At 38.4% G+C, this 14466-nt stretch overlaps 1 protein-coding gene across 4 annotated transcripts in view; it reads right to left on the bottom strand.

The window, feature by feature from the left end:
* Ptprz1 (protein tyrosine phosphatase receptor type Z1) overlaps positions 1-14466 on the bottom strand; it is a 177617-nt gene that overhangs the window by 78264 nt on the left and 84887 nt on the right. For all 4 annotated transcript variants that reach the window (XM_041675477.1, XM_041675478.1, XM_041675479.1 and 1 more), the window contains exons 4-8: positions 13770-13921; positions 9091-9186; positions 8551-8617; positions 1292-1449; positions 999-1149 (exon numbers count right to left, since the gene is read on the bottom strand). In XM_041675477.1, coding sequence (XP_041531411.1) covers positions 999-1149; positions 1292-1449; positions 8551-8617; positions 9091-9186; positions 13770-13921 — 624 coding nt within the window. The remainder of the gene's footprint in view (positions 1-998; positions 1150-1291; positions 1450-8550; positions 8618-9090; positions 9187-13769; positions 13922-14466) is intronic.

The raw sequence follows: 14466 nt of genomic DNA, 5'->3' as shown, positions 1-14466 counted from the left end.
CCTGCCTCTGCCTCCCGAGTGCTGGGATTAAAGGCGTGCGCCACCACTGCCCGGCTGTCATTAGTTTTTATTGTTGGCTAAAAACACTTCTAAATATCCCATTAAAACAATGAAGTATGAATATTGAATGTTAATTTAAAAATTAATATTAAATTAAATTAATATTATTCATGACAAAACATTAAGTTCAGGGCTGAGATAAAAAAGAATCTAGTTTGGAAAGTCTTAAGTTTTCAAAATGAAGGCTACTCCAAAGATTTCTTCATGGATGACTACTTCCTCGAATAAACAGAAAGGAACAAGTCAGAGATGCTTCTGGTCCTGTCCTCTGGACATCTGTAATGGCTTGGATCCTATGTCAGGCACAAAAAACACAGAACATATGCAAGGAACCCACACACTCACATATTCCCCCCTGCTGGTTGGTTATGACAAAGGCAAACTTATTTTCCTCCCAAGAAAGAAATCGAGGACATTTTAGTTATTCATTATAACATTTTCAATACCTATTAGGTGCTTTATTTTTTTTCTTGGAACTGGCAACACAAGTGTATGCACCATAATCTCATGTTGAGTTTCCGTTCATGTTACCACCTCCAGCTCAAGCCCCTGATGATGCCAACCAGACACGACACCCCAAGGTCTGCCTACCGCAGCCTTTCCTTCCTACAGCTTCCAGCCCGGCAAATGCTTTAAAGTGAAGCTGGAACTTCTATGTGGAGTTTGCTGCTTGTTGTAATTTGGAAAAGTGGCTTCCATTTATCAGATCTTATTTTTCTCACCTGTAAAAAAACTCATAGAGGAAGAATGGATTTTTCAAATTCTCATTTGCCGATGTGGGAACCACAATTTAGGGAAGCTAAATTGCTCGCCTAAAGCTAGAGAAGTTAATTGAAAGCTTTCAAAAACCGTAAGCCTTGTGCGTTTTCCACCACACCAAAATAGCCATGGACGCCGAGTCTGTGAGGGGCACAGCGAAAGGATATTTCAATACATACCTGCTTCGTGAATCTCTTCTTTGCCCGTGTAGGAGGAAAACACCTGCCTGGAAAACTTGTACTGTTGTTCTCGGAAATTGTTTTGTAAGTAATCCATCAACATGACATAGCCAGACTGTTGCATTGTGAGAACTTCACAAAATACAGCCAGCTGGAAAGAAGACCAAACCATTTAACACACCAGCTTCAAAAGCCTCAGCAAACGCTTTAACGGGATAGTCTGCAGCACAGCTACAAAGCAATGCTTTTACAATAGCGTCAAATTGCCTCATTATGTGAACCTCCGAGATTACCTGGCTTTCGGAAATGCTAACTGTATCCTTAAAAACAATCCATTCCACGGTGTCTGTGCAGGGAGGAGATGTCAGTGAGCCGTTGTAAATGTAATACTTGTCAGTGGAGTTTGGCAGAAGGTTCTGCAGGATGAACGGATCTAAGGCAGCCTGCTTCCCTAGGAAGTAATAACACATATCTCAGCTGGCGTCCCAACACTGGAACTTACTTATCAAATCTGCTATGAAACAAGAGTGCACTCTTAACTTATATACATAGAATAAAATTTTTAAGAATGTTAGATATATGATATATATGTATATATAACATATTGAGCATACCACAAATCACCTTAAATATGTCATTATAGGCTGTTTGATGTCTTCTCTTGTAAAATGATGCTGAAAAAAGATCATTTTATATAAAAAATAAAGAAATTTATGCTTATATCAATGGATATATATCATCTACATATTTTGAAAAAAAATCATTCTAGTTCATGGAACGCAAAAGCAAAGGCCTAAGCTGTTTAGATCATTGTCAAAAGCCTAGAGTGAGCACTGGTTTAAGACTGACACACTGAGAGCTTCCCCGGGGAAGTCAAGAACGAGACAAGGATGTGTCAAGTCATCACATTTATTTGATATTAAACACGAAGGAGAACAAAACTGTGCTGAGTGAAGCTGGCGCATGGCTTGATCCCAGCATTGGGAGCTGGAGGCTTGCCTGGGTTGCTTAGGGAGACGCTCTTTAAAAGAAAAAAAAAAAAAACGGAGTGGGGAGAAAACAATTAGGATTTATAGGAATTGATATCATCCAAATTTGCAAACAGCACACATGATTGCGCATCTGCGGCTTAGGGAACAAGACAGAAGAGAAGGCAGAGAGAGCCAGAATACCAGGAAGTCAGGTGTGAAATGGTCTCTCCTAGAAATGGCTGCACAAACAAGACTTTGACAATGACAAAAAGCAGTGGACGTGTTAATGAGAAGATGGGAAATTTTCATGGGGCCCCCTCGCTAGACAGAGAGCCACAGGCAACTAGTGGTTGTTGGGAGGGGAAAAATTAACCTTTCCTAGGGCTTAGACCCTTATTAATTGTCCAATAAGGAGTGGTCAGCCCTGAAAGTCATATACACACAAACAGCAAAAGCATACTCAGCAGGTTGTATTTATAAACATTTTTGCATACACGTAAATGCACAAGTATGTGCATATATGGAGCAGCAATAGTCAAAGAAAAAGTGGTTATCCATTTGAGAGTGAGGAGGGATATGGGATGGGCTGTGGGGAGAAAAGGGAACAAGAAAAGTGATTTAATACTGTTTTGATTAAAAGCCTTTCTTTTTAAAGACTAAATAGTGTTAAGAATGGCCACCACTCCCACAGAATTGCAAAACAGAACTCTGAAAAATATTTTTTAGAGAAATCAGATGCAAATCAAAACAACTGTGAGATACCATCTTACACCTGTCAGAATGGCTAAGTTCAAAAACACTAACAATAGCCTTATACTGGAGAGGTTGTGGAGTAAGGGGAACACTCATCTATTGCTGGTGGGAACGCAAACTTGTGCAACCACTATGGACATAGTGGTGGTTTCTCAGAAAAGTGGAAATCAAACTACCTCAGGATCCAGCAATAACATTCTTGGGAATATACCCAAGAGATACTCAATCATACCACAAAAGCATTTGTTCAATTATGTTCATAGCAGCATTATTTGTAATAGCCAGAACCTGAAAACAACCTAGATGCCCCTCAACTGAAGAATGGATAAAGAAAGTGTGGCACATGTACACATTAGAGCACTACTTAGTGGTAAAAAAAAAATGACATCTTGAATTTTGCTTGCAAATGGAGAATTAAAAAACACTATCCTGAGTGAGGTAACCCAGACCCCCCAAAATGAGCATGGTATGTACTCACTACTAAGTGGATGCTAGCCATAAACAATGGATACTGAGACTATAGTTCATGATCCTAGAAAAACTAAATAATAAGGTGAACCCAAAGAAAAACAAATATATACCCACCTGGAAATTGGAAAGAGACATGATCGTCTGACAAAATTTGGGAGCTGGATAGTCGAGATGGAGGAAGAACAGAGATGAGAGCAAGGAAAGAGATATCTTGATTGAGGGAGCTATTATGGGGTTAGCAAGAAACCTGGCTCTAGAAAAATTTCCAGGAGCCCACAGAGATGACCCCAGCTAAGACAATAAGAAGAGGGGGCCTGAACTGACCATGCCCTGTAGTCAGACTGATGATTATCTCAATATCAACATAGAACCTTCGTCCAACAACAGATGGAAACAGAGGCAGAGACCCACATTGGAGCACTGGACTGAACTCCCAAGGTCCAGTTGAAGAGTGGAAGGAATGAGAGTATGTGCTGGTGCGGGAGGTCCTTCTGTCTGTGTGTTTCTTTTCTTGGTTAATGAATAAAGAAACTGCCTTGGCCTGTTGATATGGCAGAACTTAGGTAGGCAGGAAAGACAGAACTGAATGCTAGGAGAAGGAAAGAGTCAGAGAGATGCCATGGATCTGCAGCCGGAGGTAGATGTGCTAAAACTTTGCTAGTAGGCCACAACCTCGTGATGATATACAGATTAATAGAAATGGGTTAAATTAAAATGTAAGAGTTAGCCAATAAGAAGCTAGAGCTAATGGGCCAAGTAGTGATTTAATGAATAAAGTTTCTGTGTGATTATTTCGGGGCTGGGTAGCCTGGACAAACAAGTGGTCTCCTTGCAACAGTGAGCAAGGAAGTCAAGACCATGAGAGGTTCACCCACTGAGATAGTTTGCCTGAGCTAATGGGAGCTCACCAACTCCAACTGGACTGGGAGTGAATGAGCATGGGATCAAACTAGTCCCTCTGAATGTGGTTGACAGTTGGGACAGACTGAGGGGGTCACTGACTGGTACTGGGATTTGTCTCTACTCCGTGTACTGGCTTTTCGGGATCCTATTCTCTTTGGATGTATATCTTGCTCAACCTAGATGTAGTGGGGAGGCCTTGGACTTTCCACAGGGTGGGGTGCATTGCCCTCTCAGGATTGGAGGGGTTGGGGTGGAAAGGCGTGTGGAAGAAGTGGGAAGAAGTGGGAAAAGAGGAAGGAGTGGGAATTCAGATTGGTATTTTTTAAGTAATAAAATAAAATAATAATAATAATAAAAGAAATCAGGAGATTGAGGAAACTTTTGGAAGAGCAACTTGGTGATTATTTGGGGCAAAAATGGAGAATAAGAGAGCCAAAATGTGTTCTCGCCAGCATTCTTTGGATTCTGGACTCTTTGTCATTTCAAAATCAATATCAACTGATGCTTCTTTGTTTCTAGGATCCACTGCTCTCATCTATTCGGAAATTTCCATGTTTTAAAAATTCTGGTGTGTTCAGAAGCAAAACAAGATACTATTATTTACAAATAAGAAAAGTTGAGTTGTAGTAGAGAAAGATCTCAAGTATTCTGAAAAAGCATAAATAATAGAAACATTACTATTATGGAATAGTCATTGTTGTATTCGGAATAAACACTTGTCTTTTAAGAAATGCTTTAAAGGGTAAAAAAAGAGAAGAGGAAGAATTAAAGGCACAAACACAATTATACAAAGAAGAATTCATAAGGCAGGGAATTAAGCAAGTTCATATGCAAGCGAAGAGGTGAAGAGCTCTTGTCTTTTAGTAGACAATGGAGAACTGACTGAATGTGCTTGAAGAGGTTTATTTCTTTTCTCATTTAAATTCTGTATTAATTTAACTATATACCACATTTGCAAGCTTCAAGATAAAATTGAATTAAACATGCATATTGAGAAGTATTTTTAAAAGACTATTCTGTTTAATAAATGAATCTGGCAAAGTCACGGAGCACAATACCAGTACAATAAAACATAATTGTATTTCTACAGTTTCAATTTCAAACAACAAAAAATAATTTTTCTGTAACATGAGTTTTTCCCTCCATTGTTTTCTTTAGATTTTTTTATACAATATATTTCTTCCAATATCTCCCAGAATCTTCCTCCCGCTTACCTGTACACTCAATTTCATGTCCATTCTCTTTTAAAAAGAAATAAAACCCTCAAACTGAACAAAGACAACAAAAAGCATCAAACAACAAACAAACAAAACTGGAGTCTGTTTTGTGTTGCCCAACTCCTCCCGAGTATGGGGCCTACCCTGGATTGTGGTTGATATACCCAGTGCCACTCCATTGAAGAAAACTGATATCCCTTTCCCAGAAGCTACTATTGCAAAAGCAACGTGGTTTAAAATAAGAGGAAATATGAAATACAAGTACCTCTGAGTATCCCAAAACTCACTATACAGACCAGTGCTGAGACAGACAGCATGCTCCACTACCTATGCTTTTCATCTGTTAACGGGGATGCTGATTGTAAAGTTTAAATGAAATACAGTCTATAGATCCAATAATCTTGAACAATAGCAAGCTGCACAAATGTCAACTGCAGACAAGAAGGCTTGCTGATCATATACTGTTGTGGAAACCATATAGTGACATTATGCAGACATGTCTTATTCCTTTCCAACAGTGCTTGTCAAGGGCACCACGTTGGCTATCCAGCTCTTTCTTTACTGCCCTTACTCATATAGGCAGATAAAATTTCTTTTATATGTGTCTTATGAAAATATGATTGTGGAATATACTAATTAAATCAAGAGGTGGAAATTGATGCCCTGCTAGCTAGGAGAAACTGAATTGATTCTTGATCAATTCAAGATCTAGAGGCAGGGCAGAGAGGACAGAGGTTTGAGACCTATGTGGGGATGTGGGGCACAGAATTTCCTGGGACATGGAGATGATTAAAGGTAAGGAAGGTTAAGAAGAAAAGGAGGTCTTCCTTTTTTCTCCTTAATACATAATCCATTCTGCTTTTTCTGGACCTTAGGAGGCATATTTTTTTGCTGAGGGGATAAAACTTCATGCTGTTTGTTACAGCTGGTATTTTCATGTTTGTCCTAAAATTCTGTCCTAAATACCACATTAGACTTTTCAACTCTGGCTCTGATTTTCAGTCCTGCCACCATACACTGAGAAAATTGGACTATGGTGATATTTTGTGACTCGTGAAATAATTGTGACTTCCATCTGAATAACTACATAAGAGAATCACGCCTGGCCAGCAGCTCTCCATCAGTGCTCAGGCATTCCTCTCAATCACCAGTCTCTCAAACACAGATGATTAACCAACCAACATACTAGCTCCTTTCCTGGGGAGGTTGACAATGAAAGGAGGAAGATGAGGCGGAGACAGGTGACTGAGAGCCATAATACAGCCCAGCACTAGAGGAGTGCTACTGGGGACACAGAACCAACTTTTACTTACAACAACGACATTTAAGGGACCACCTAAAAACCGCTTGCAAGGATTTTTCACTATGCAGAAGGCTGGGCCTACTCTGCAATTGAGCAAGCAGCATAAGTAGCCCTGATGAGACCGTCCGTTTGAGAACCACTGATAACATTACCTGCATGCTTTTCATCTTTGCAGTTGAAAAGATTCATTAATACCTCTCTCTTCTGTCTGTTCTGCTTGAAGATTATTAATATTTTATCTCTGTATCACAGTCACCACCTTTCTCCTCAGTCTACAGATACAATGCCTAACATCAAATAGTTATGGGGAGAGGAAAAGGAGAGAGAATAGGATCTCAAAGCGAAATGAGCTTTGCCTTTTGGAGAGAAATGCAGGAGCTGAGCAGCCAGCCCACATCATAGTGAGCAGACTTTATATTCTGAATGATGTTTCTGAGACTGAGTTGTTTGCAACTTTTCTTACATGGAGACCATGAATCAAGACCTGGATGCAGTCCAGGGTCCTCTTTGTCTAAGGGTCACAGCTATTGTCAGTCTTTAAGATTCCCAATAAGACTAGCTCAACAGACCAAACTGAGAAGCCCCCAGTTTCATAGAATCTAGGGGATGTTCCAGAGTGCAAAAGAAAATGGAGAAGGTCCCATCACATGTTAGGGTGAATAGTCTGGTTCTCTTGTCTCTTCAGCTGATGGAAAACACAGAAACACTCAGGTTCCTATGCTTTAAAAAAAAAAGCCAACCTGGTCCTCTTCCTTCAGTGAAAGAGAATCCACTTTCTGACTTACTGAGAAAAAGTTAAGTGCATCAGTGTTGAATTTGCTTCCAGGTAGACCGAAAGGCAGTCAGCTGGATCTTGCCTTTCCTTATAGACAAAGAGGGGAAGCAGAGTTCTCCTCTGCAGGAGACCACACATTCCTGACTCATGAAAAGTTCAGTCAATTCTGATCTTCAAATGTAAGTGACAAAGATGAATGAATCCTAGGTTGGGTTTCTGCTTTCAAAGAAGGGGACCATGAGAGCCTTGTTTCTGACTTCAGATTCTTTGGCTTACCAGGGAGGAATAATTTTCATTTTTATTGATAACCAAGGGAGCATTAAAATTGTCTGTGTGGGCACAGGTTTTGAGCCTGTCACCAAGGTTGTCAAAAGCATTTGCTGTGATGTATGACAAGATCCACAAGGTATGTGTCAGACAGGATAAAATAAAGCACACTCCTTCCTGTTCTATGTAAACCCGCAACATTTTGCAAGAATTTCACTTCTTTAAAATACCCTTCTGCCAAGAAAACCACCAAAGAATAGATGTCCACTTGAGTAAAATTCCCTTTCACTTCATAATTTGATATTTTAAAAATTAATTAGCTTAATTACTAATTAATTTGTTAAAAAGTAATCAACAAAATTAATTAATAATAAAGTAATTGCTTAATTAATTAGTTTTAAATAGTTTTTAAGGGGATGTATAATACCAAAGCTTAAGAGGTGAATGTTTTAAGAGCATAGTACAATCGTATTATTTTTAAGAAAGAATTTAGACAATGTCAGACTTCTTTTTACATTGATAACATATAATTTAAAATTTTAATTAGTCAATTAATTATTTATTTACTTGAGACAGCACCTACAGTGTGCCCCTGACTGGCTGTCCTGGAACTAGTTGTATAGACCAAGACTGCTTCAAACTCAGAGAGAATCACCTGCCTTTGCCTCCTAAGTGCTGGGATTAAAGGCATGCGCCATCAGAGCCAAGTACTCATAGTCTTTAAGGTAAAAAATTCCCTGATATATGGTTCTTTACTTAGGAGAAATAAGCAGTCAAGTGTGGGAAGGGAAATACACTCATCTTTACAGACATTTTCCTCTCCATCCTTCACAAGTGGTTTTTCACACTGCAGATTCACATAGGAATTCATATCATAATCGTAACAGCTTACCAAAACGACTAACACCTTCAATTCCATCAATAATGGCTTTGAAATCCAAATTTTCTTCCATTCCAACCTGTGAAAGAAGAATGACATTATGAGAACAGGATCCAACAATTAACTGACTGTTGCACAAGGAATTCCAGTTTAAGTATGTTTTAGTATGTTCCGAACACACCCCACCCCACCCATTGTTTTCAAGAGCAAGGTACAAACAAAACAGAAAAATCAGGTAACTTTTTATTTTACACTCTGAAAAGTAAAATGGGAAATGTTGTGATTTAGTTACTTGCTATTGAGTTGGGATACTCTTCATGGACAGATATGCAAATCTGTGCACTTAACCTGTCCACTTCAGCTGGAAGAAGCCTTTCCAGTGAATGAGTATGAACACTCTTTTAACCATACCAGCCAGGGGTCACCCTTCCTGGAAATGACCACCAATGATCATTAGGGTGGTGATGTCTCCAGCTTGTATTTATATTAACATTTACTCCTTACAGTTCTACGATGGAAAAGATTAGTTATAAACATGTGTGTAATAATTACCTCAAATAAAACAGATAAAGCCCTCAGCCTCCCCTTTCCTTTAACTGCTTCCTCAAAACTTGAAAATCGATCCGCATCAAAGCAGTAGACTTGCATCTGTAAATGTAGTGATGACAGTTTTGTTAGAAGCACTGCATGAAAATCAACAGAGACAAAACAGAGAAGCTGACTAAGTCAGCAAAATCTACTGAAAAATTCTACAGACTACATAATTCTATATTCTCTGCATTCCCCCAAATAATTTCTCAGTTACACATATACTTAAATAAGTTTTCTATCATTTATATCTTTGAATATAGAAGGAAATACAGAATCTTTCTAGGATAGCATGTATTACCAAGAAAATAGCAAAACATGACAGTAACAATTCCCTAAGTAATCATTGAACCTACAAAAATTAACAAAGATTCTTTTAACTGTTTTACTTGAATCTACAAACCTGTAACTTGCTGTTTCTTGAGTAAGCATTCCTTTCTTGATGGCCCATTATTACAGTTTTGGGTATTATCACGGGGTATTTACGGATCTTACACTGAAATTCTAAAAGATTCTACTTGTATTTAAAAAATGCCAAGTGTTTCAAGCTTCCTATTGTAACTTCTGCTGTGCAGCTTGCCTGTTGAGTGTCTACTCTAGATGCTCAGCCACGACAGACTGTATTCAAGCTTTTAATGGATTCTTCGCTTATGGGCTTAAACCCAGGTAACTGAGCTATATAAATGTTGGGCACATAGCAAGAATGTCTTGTGCCCACAGATTTCCAGAGAAACCAGGAATGTTAAGCACTCAGGATTGTCTCTCCAAAGGTAAAGATGAAAAACCTGTTCTTCCATCTAGAAAGCTAAGAAATAGAAATGTTTAACAGCCTGGTGATCTGTATCATTAGTTGAGCCAAACCATATCAAGCTCCTACACCTAGAACTGGAAAAGGTTAGTAATCTAAATGACGCTTATAGCCAGAGGTTCCCCAAAGCTCCCTCACCCAGGACCAGAGGTGACTAATAGCTCAAATGATGTCTAAGCAATCTGCATGACTAAGCCAGACTTTTAGGATTCAGTTGGCACAGGTAGCCTATTTCTAGAACCCACAACATGGAAGAAATGACATGAACCCTGAGTTGAGTTTCAATATAATTTTGCTTCTTTGTGCAACAGGGACTGAATTACACCTGGAAACCTTTTAAAAAAATTGTACAGAACTTAAATACGATGGGAATAAATTGCCTGACTTCCCACAGTCTGATCCAGGTTGATGAAGTCAATCTGCACTGAGTTTTTATTGCTATCTCTTCACGTGGTTCACTTCCCTATACGACACCTGCAGGGATCCCCTCATATAAAGGTAGAACTCAGGCGAGAGTAGAAAGCCTGTGAGAACTCTCAAGGACTGTAAGTGGAGAAGCACCATGTCCAGCAGGACAGCAGTGGCTATGGTGTGCCAACAATGCGTTTTCAGTGAGGGCATCTAAGCCAACAAAGGACAAAGAGATTTGAGTAAGTTGAAATGGGAAGGAATTGGTGGATGCTCTATTGTTCTAAGGAAGTGCTCCCAGAAAGGTGTACACCAAGAAAATATAAGCATGGAAAACTGAAAGTCATTTTATGTGATATCAATGGATCATTGTAAGGGAGGAGGCTGAAGAAGCAGGCAGTGGTCACACCATGAAGCTATGGGAAGTCACCAATGTCATTTAGGAAACAGACATAAGGATGGGTGCTGTGGGATAATGTCCTTGTACACGGTAAAGATTTGTCACTCATATTGGTTTAATAAAACACTAATTGGCCACTAGCCAGGCAGGAAGTCTAGGTGAAACAACCAGATTAGAAGAATTCTGGAAAAAAGAAAGGCAGGGAGTCAGTAGCCACCCAAACTCAGAGGAAGCAAGATGAGAATGCCTAACTGAGAGAAGGTACAAAACCACTTGGGTAAACATAAGTAAGAATTATGGGTTAATTTAAGTTGTAAGAGCTAGTTAGTAATAAGCCTGAGCACCAGGCCAACTGGTTTATAATTAATATAAGCCTCTGTGTGTTTATTTGGGACAGAATGGCTGTGGAACCAGGCAGGACAGAAACTTCTGTCTACAAATGGTAAGGGATAGGAATGGGGATGGACTGAAAGAGACTAAGATGAAAGAAAAACTAATAATATATTGACATTTAAAAAGTTATGAAGAAATAATCATGGTTTGAATTTGCTTTCTAAAACACATATAATTTGTAAAAAGAATTCAAAAGACTTGGTTGTGGAATGTGGGAGACAAAGGAAGGAAGGAAAGAAGAAAGAATAGAAGGAAAATTTCTAGGATCCTCCTTTCCATGAACAACAGCGTGGAAAATACTTCTAGGATTCACTTATTTTAAAGATGTATTTAATTTTGTTTTGTGTCTCTGATTGCTTTGCCTACAAGTTTGTCAGTTCACCACACGTATATCTGGTGCCCAGGAAGGCCAGAAGAGGGCATCAGGTACCCTGGAACAAGACTTATAGATAGTTCTGAGCTACTATGTGGGTGTTGGGAACTGAATTTCAATCCTCTGCAAATGCTTTTATCCAATAAGTCAACTCTTTGAACTTTATTTATTTTTATTTTTTATTTTCATTTATTTTTATTTTTATTAATGCTGTACTTATGTGTATGTCTATGTGGAAGTAGGTGCATGTGGGCATAGTTGCTGACAGAGGTCATAATGGGGAGTTGGATTCCTGGACCTGGAGCTACAGGCATTTGTGAGTCATCTTATAGGTGCTGGAAACTTAACTGGGGCACTTTGCAAGAGCAGCACACAATTCTTAATCCCTGCGCTATCTCTCTAGCCTGAAAAATATTTTTTTAAAAGCAGCACAGAAAATAAAAAGCAAGCAAGCCAACAAACAACTCTTCTAAAAGAGTCTTTAAAGAGTTTCTCTATATAAGAGTCCTGGCTATTTTGGAACTCACTCAGTAAACCAGCTGGCCTTGAACTCAGAGATCCACCTACCTCTGCCTCTGGAGAGCTAGGATTAAAGGTGTGCACCACCACCGCCCAACATCAAACATTCTTTTGTATTTATTTTGATTGCTTAAAAAAGTAGATAACTGTACAAAAGCTTAAGTCATAGAAGCGAGATGCTATGTATTTAAATTGTTGGTGTTTATTTCTTTGACACATTTAATACATATAAATTTATTCCTAGATAGTTAATATACAACCCCTCCTGATTATAGTTCACAAATGTATTATTCACATTTTAAAAGGCCTTTTGGTTCTTCAACAAAATTCACTCTAGCATTGTTTTATTACTACTAACTATTTTTGAATTATAAAAAGTAATACAGTTTCATTGTGGGTAATGGAGGATTTTTAAAGAAGCAAATATAAGAGGCATTTATAATACTATCATTTCAAGAAACCCACTGTTCACCTTTTCATGGCTTCTCTGAAGGATTTCTAAAGAGTATTAAATATATTCCCTCCCTTAATTAACTCCATACAGCTGGTACTAGTAGGTCTGTTTCAAAGGACAAAAATAGAAGAATATGCAAATCAAATGATTTGTACAATACCATGTCACTAAGGGTAGAGTCTGGTCCATTTGGCCCAGTCTCATGTAATTAGTTTTCATGTTTTGCAAAGTTTGCTGGTCAGGTCATTTTATATTCTTTTTTTTCCAATGCATTAATAATATAAAATATTTTGTGATGGGAGGGTATGAATTCTCTCTCTCTCTCTCTCTCTCTCTCTCTCTGTCTCTCTCTCTCTCTCTCTCTCTCTCTCTCTCTCTCTGTGTGTGTGTGTGTGTGTGTGTGTGTGTGTGTCGGGGGGGGGGATGGCTATAGAGGTGAGAGGACAGTCTTGGATATTGAGTCTTGCTATCTACCTGTTTGAAGCTGGGTCTCTGTTGCTTTCCATTACTTACTCCAAGACAGCTGGCCCAAGAGCTTCTGGGGTGTCTGCTTTCTGCCCCTCCCCCTTGCTATAGGAGCACTGGAATCACCTGCTGGGCCATCTCCCCACCCTCCGAATGAAACTTTCCAGGGAATTATATCACTCAAAACATGATTTTTACAAGGTCTGAAATTTCATCATAATGTTCTTCATCATGCTCTTTGTTTCAATATTTAATATTATATAAAAATCTTTACACATAAATTGAGTAATTTATATTAATCAGTAATTAATTAATCAAATATTGTTGCTACAATCCAAATTATAAAATACTAAAAATAAACAATTAAAGTTTCAATACAAATTAAACTATTTTCCAGAAAGCTTAGTACTTTAGAGACATATGAAAGTTTTTAATATAAACATCATTTATCATACTTATAACTCTTTTTTAGTTTTAAACATAAGATTTTTTTCTCATTTTAATTAACGGACTTAAATGCAAGCATTCTGCAGTACTTTGATTATATCACCAATTTGATTATTTTATTCATTCAATTTCTCATCTGCATTTATTGATAAGCTAGTCAAGAATAATCTGGGTATCTATGTAGTCAATATAAGTAGAGGCTAAAGATGGTCACTGACTTTACAGTCTTTTGGAAGGAAAGCATATATTGATCAAATCATCAAAACATAACTGTATGTTCGAAATTCTAAACAAAACAGCGAGTCAAATTCTATCTTAGAGAGAAAATCTCAAAGATGTAGACAGTAGGCCTGGAATCAGGGGGCTGCTACCTTACCTCAAGAGGAAACTTCTGCCCTTCCAAACTGTGCTCTGACCCTTCCGACGACACATTGCATTTTCCCCAGTGAAAAGTTATTTTGCTTGCCTTGAATACCTTTTCTGAAAGTCCTCCACTGAGATAGTAGTCATTAGTGAGATTTATTTCCACTAAAGCAAAACAAAACAAAACAAACGAATCGAAAATGCCAAAAATTCATCTAACGTTCTCAAAACCAAATTTATGAATTTTTACTAAATTTCCTCTACTCAAGAGACATGATAAAACACACTTGACAACTTTTAAGAGTTTTAAAGCATTTTGAATTTCAGTTTTGCCCTTATACTAACATACTTAGTACACCTTATTGCCACAAATCAAGGACACTGAAGACATGACTCCTGTTTGGCTCTCACCGCAGAACAGCCTGTTTGGTCTACTGAGACTGCTCTTTCTTCAAAGCTCTGCTGCCTCAAGGGGCTTGATAACAATGATGGGATGGACTTAGGAAAGGCAGGAGAGCTTCTCACCCCACATCTTTTTGTTCCATCTAACTCCTACTTTCAGTTCAGACCTCATCTGGCTCCACAAATTGTCTTAGGCAAGCCAGTTGGGAAGCCCATTCAAATGAGAGGATTCTGCATTTCCACATTTAAACTTGGAGTATCCATCACGAGAACCCAAACTTCCCCAAGTCCCACAGATTTTACTGGCT

The sequence above is a fragment of the Microtus oregoni genome, unplaced genomic scaffold (genome assembly GCF_018167655.1).
Source record: "Microtus oregoni isolate MIOR12 unplaced genomic scaffold, Mior012 000026F_ref0000081, whole genome shotgun sequence".
Taxonomy (NCBI): Eukaryota; Metazoa; Chordata; class Mammalia; order Rodentia; family Cricetidae; genus Microtus; species Microtus oregoni.
Note: the sequence above shows the minus strand (reverse complement) of the source record. Positions and strands in the feature narration are given on the sequence as shown.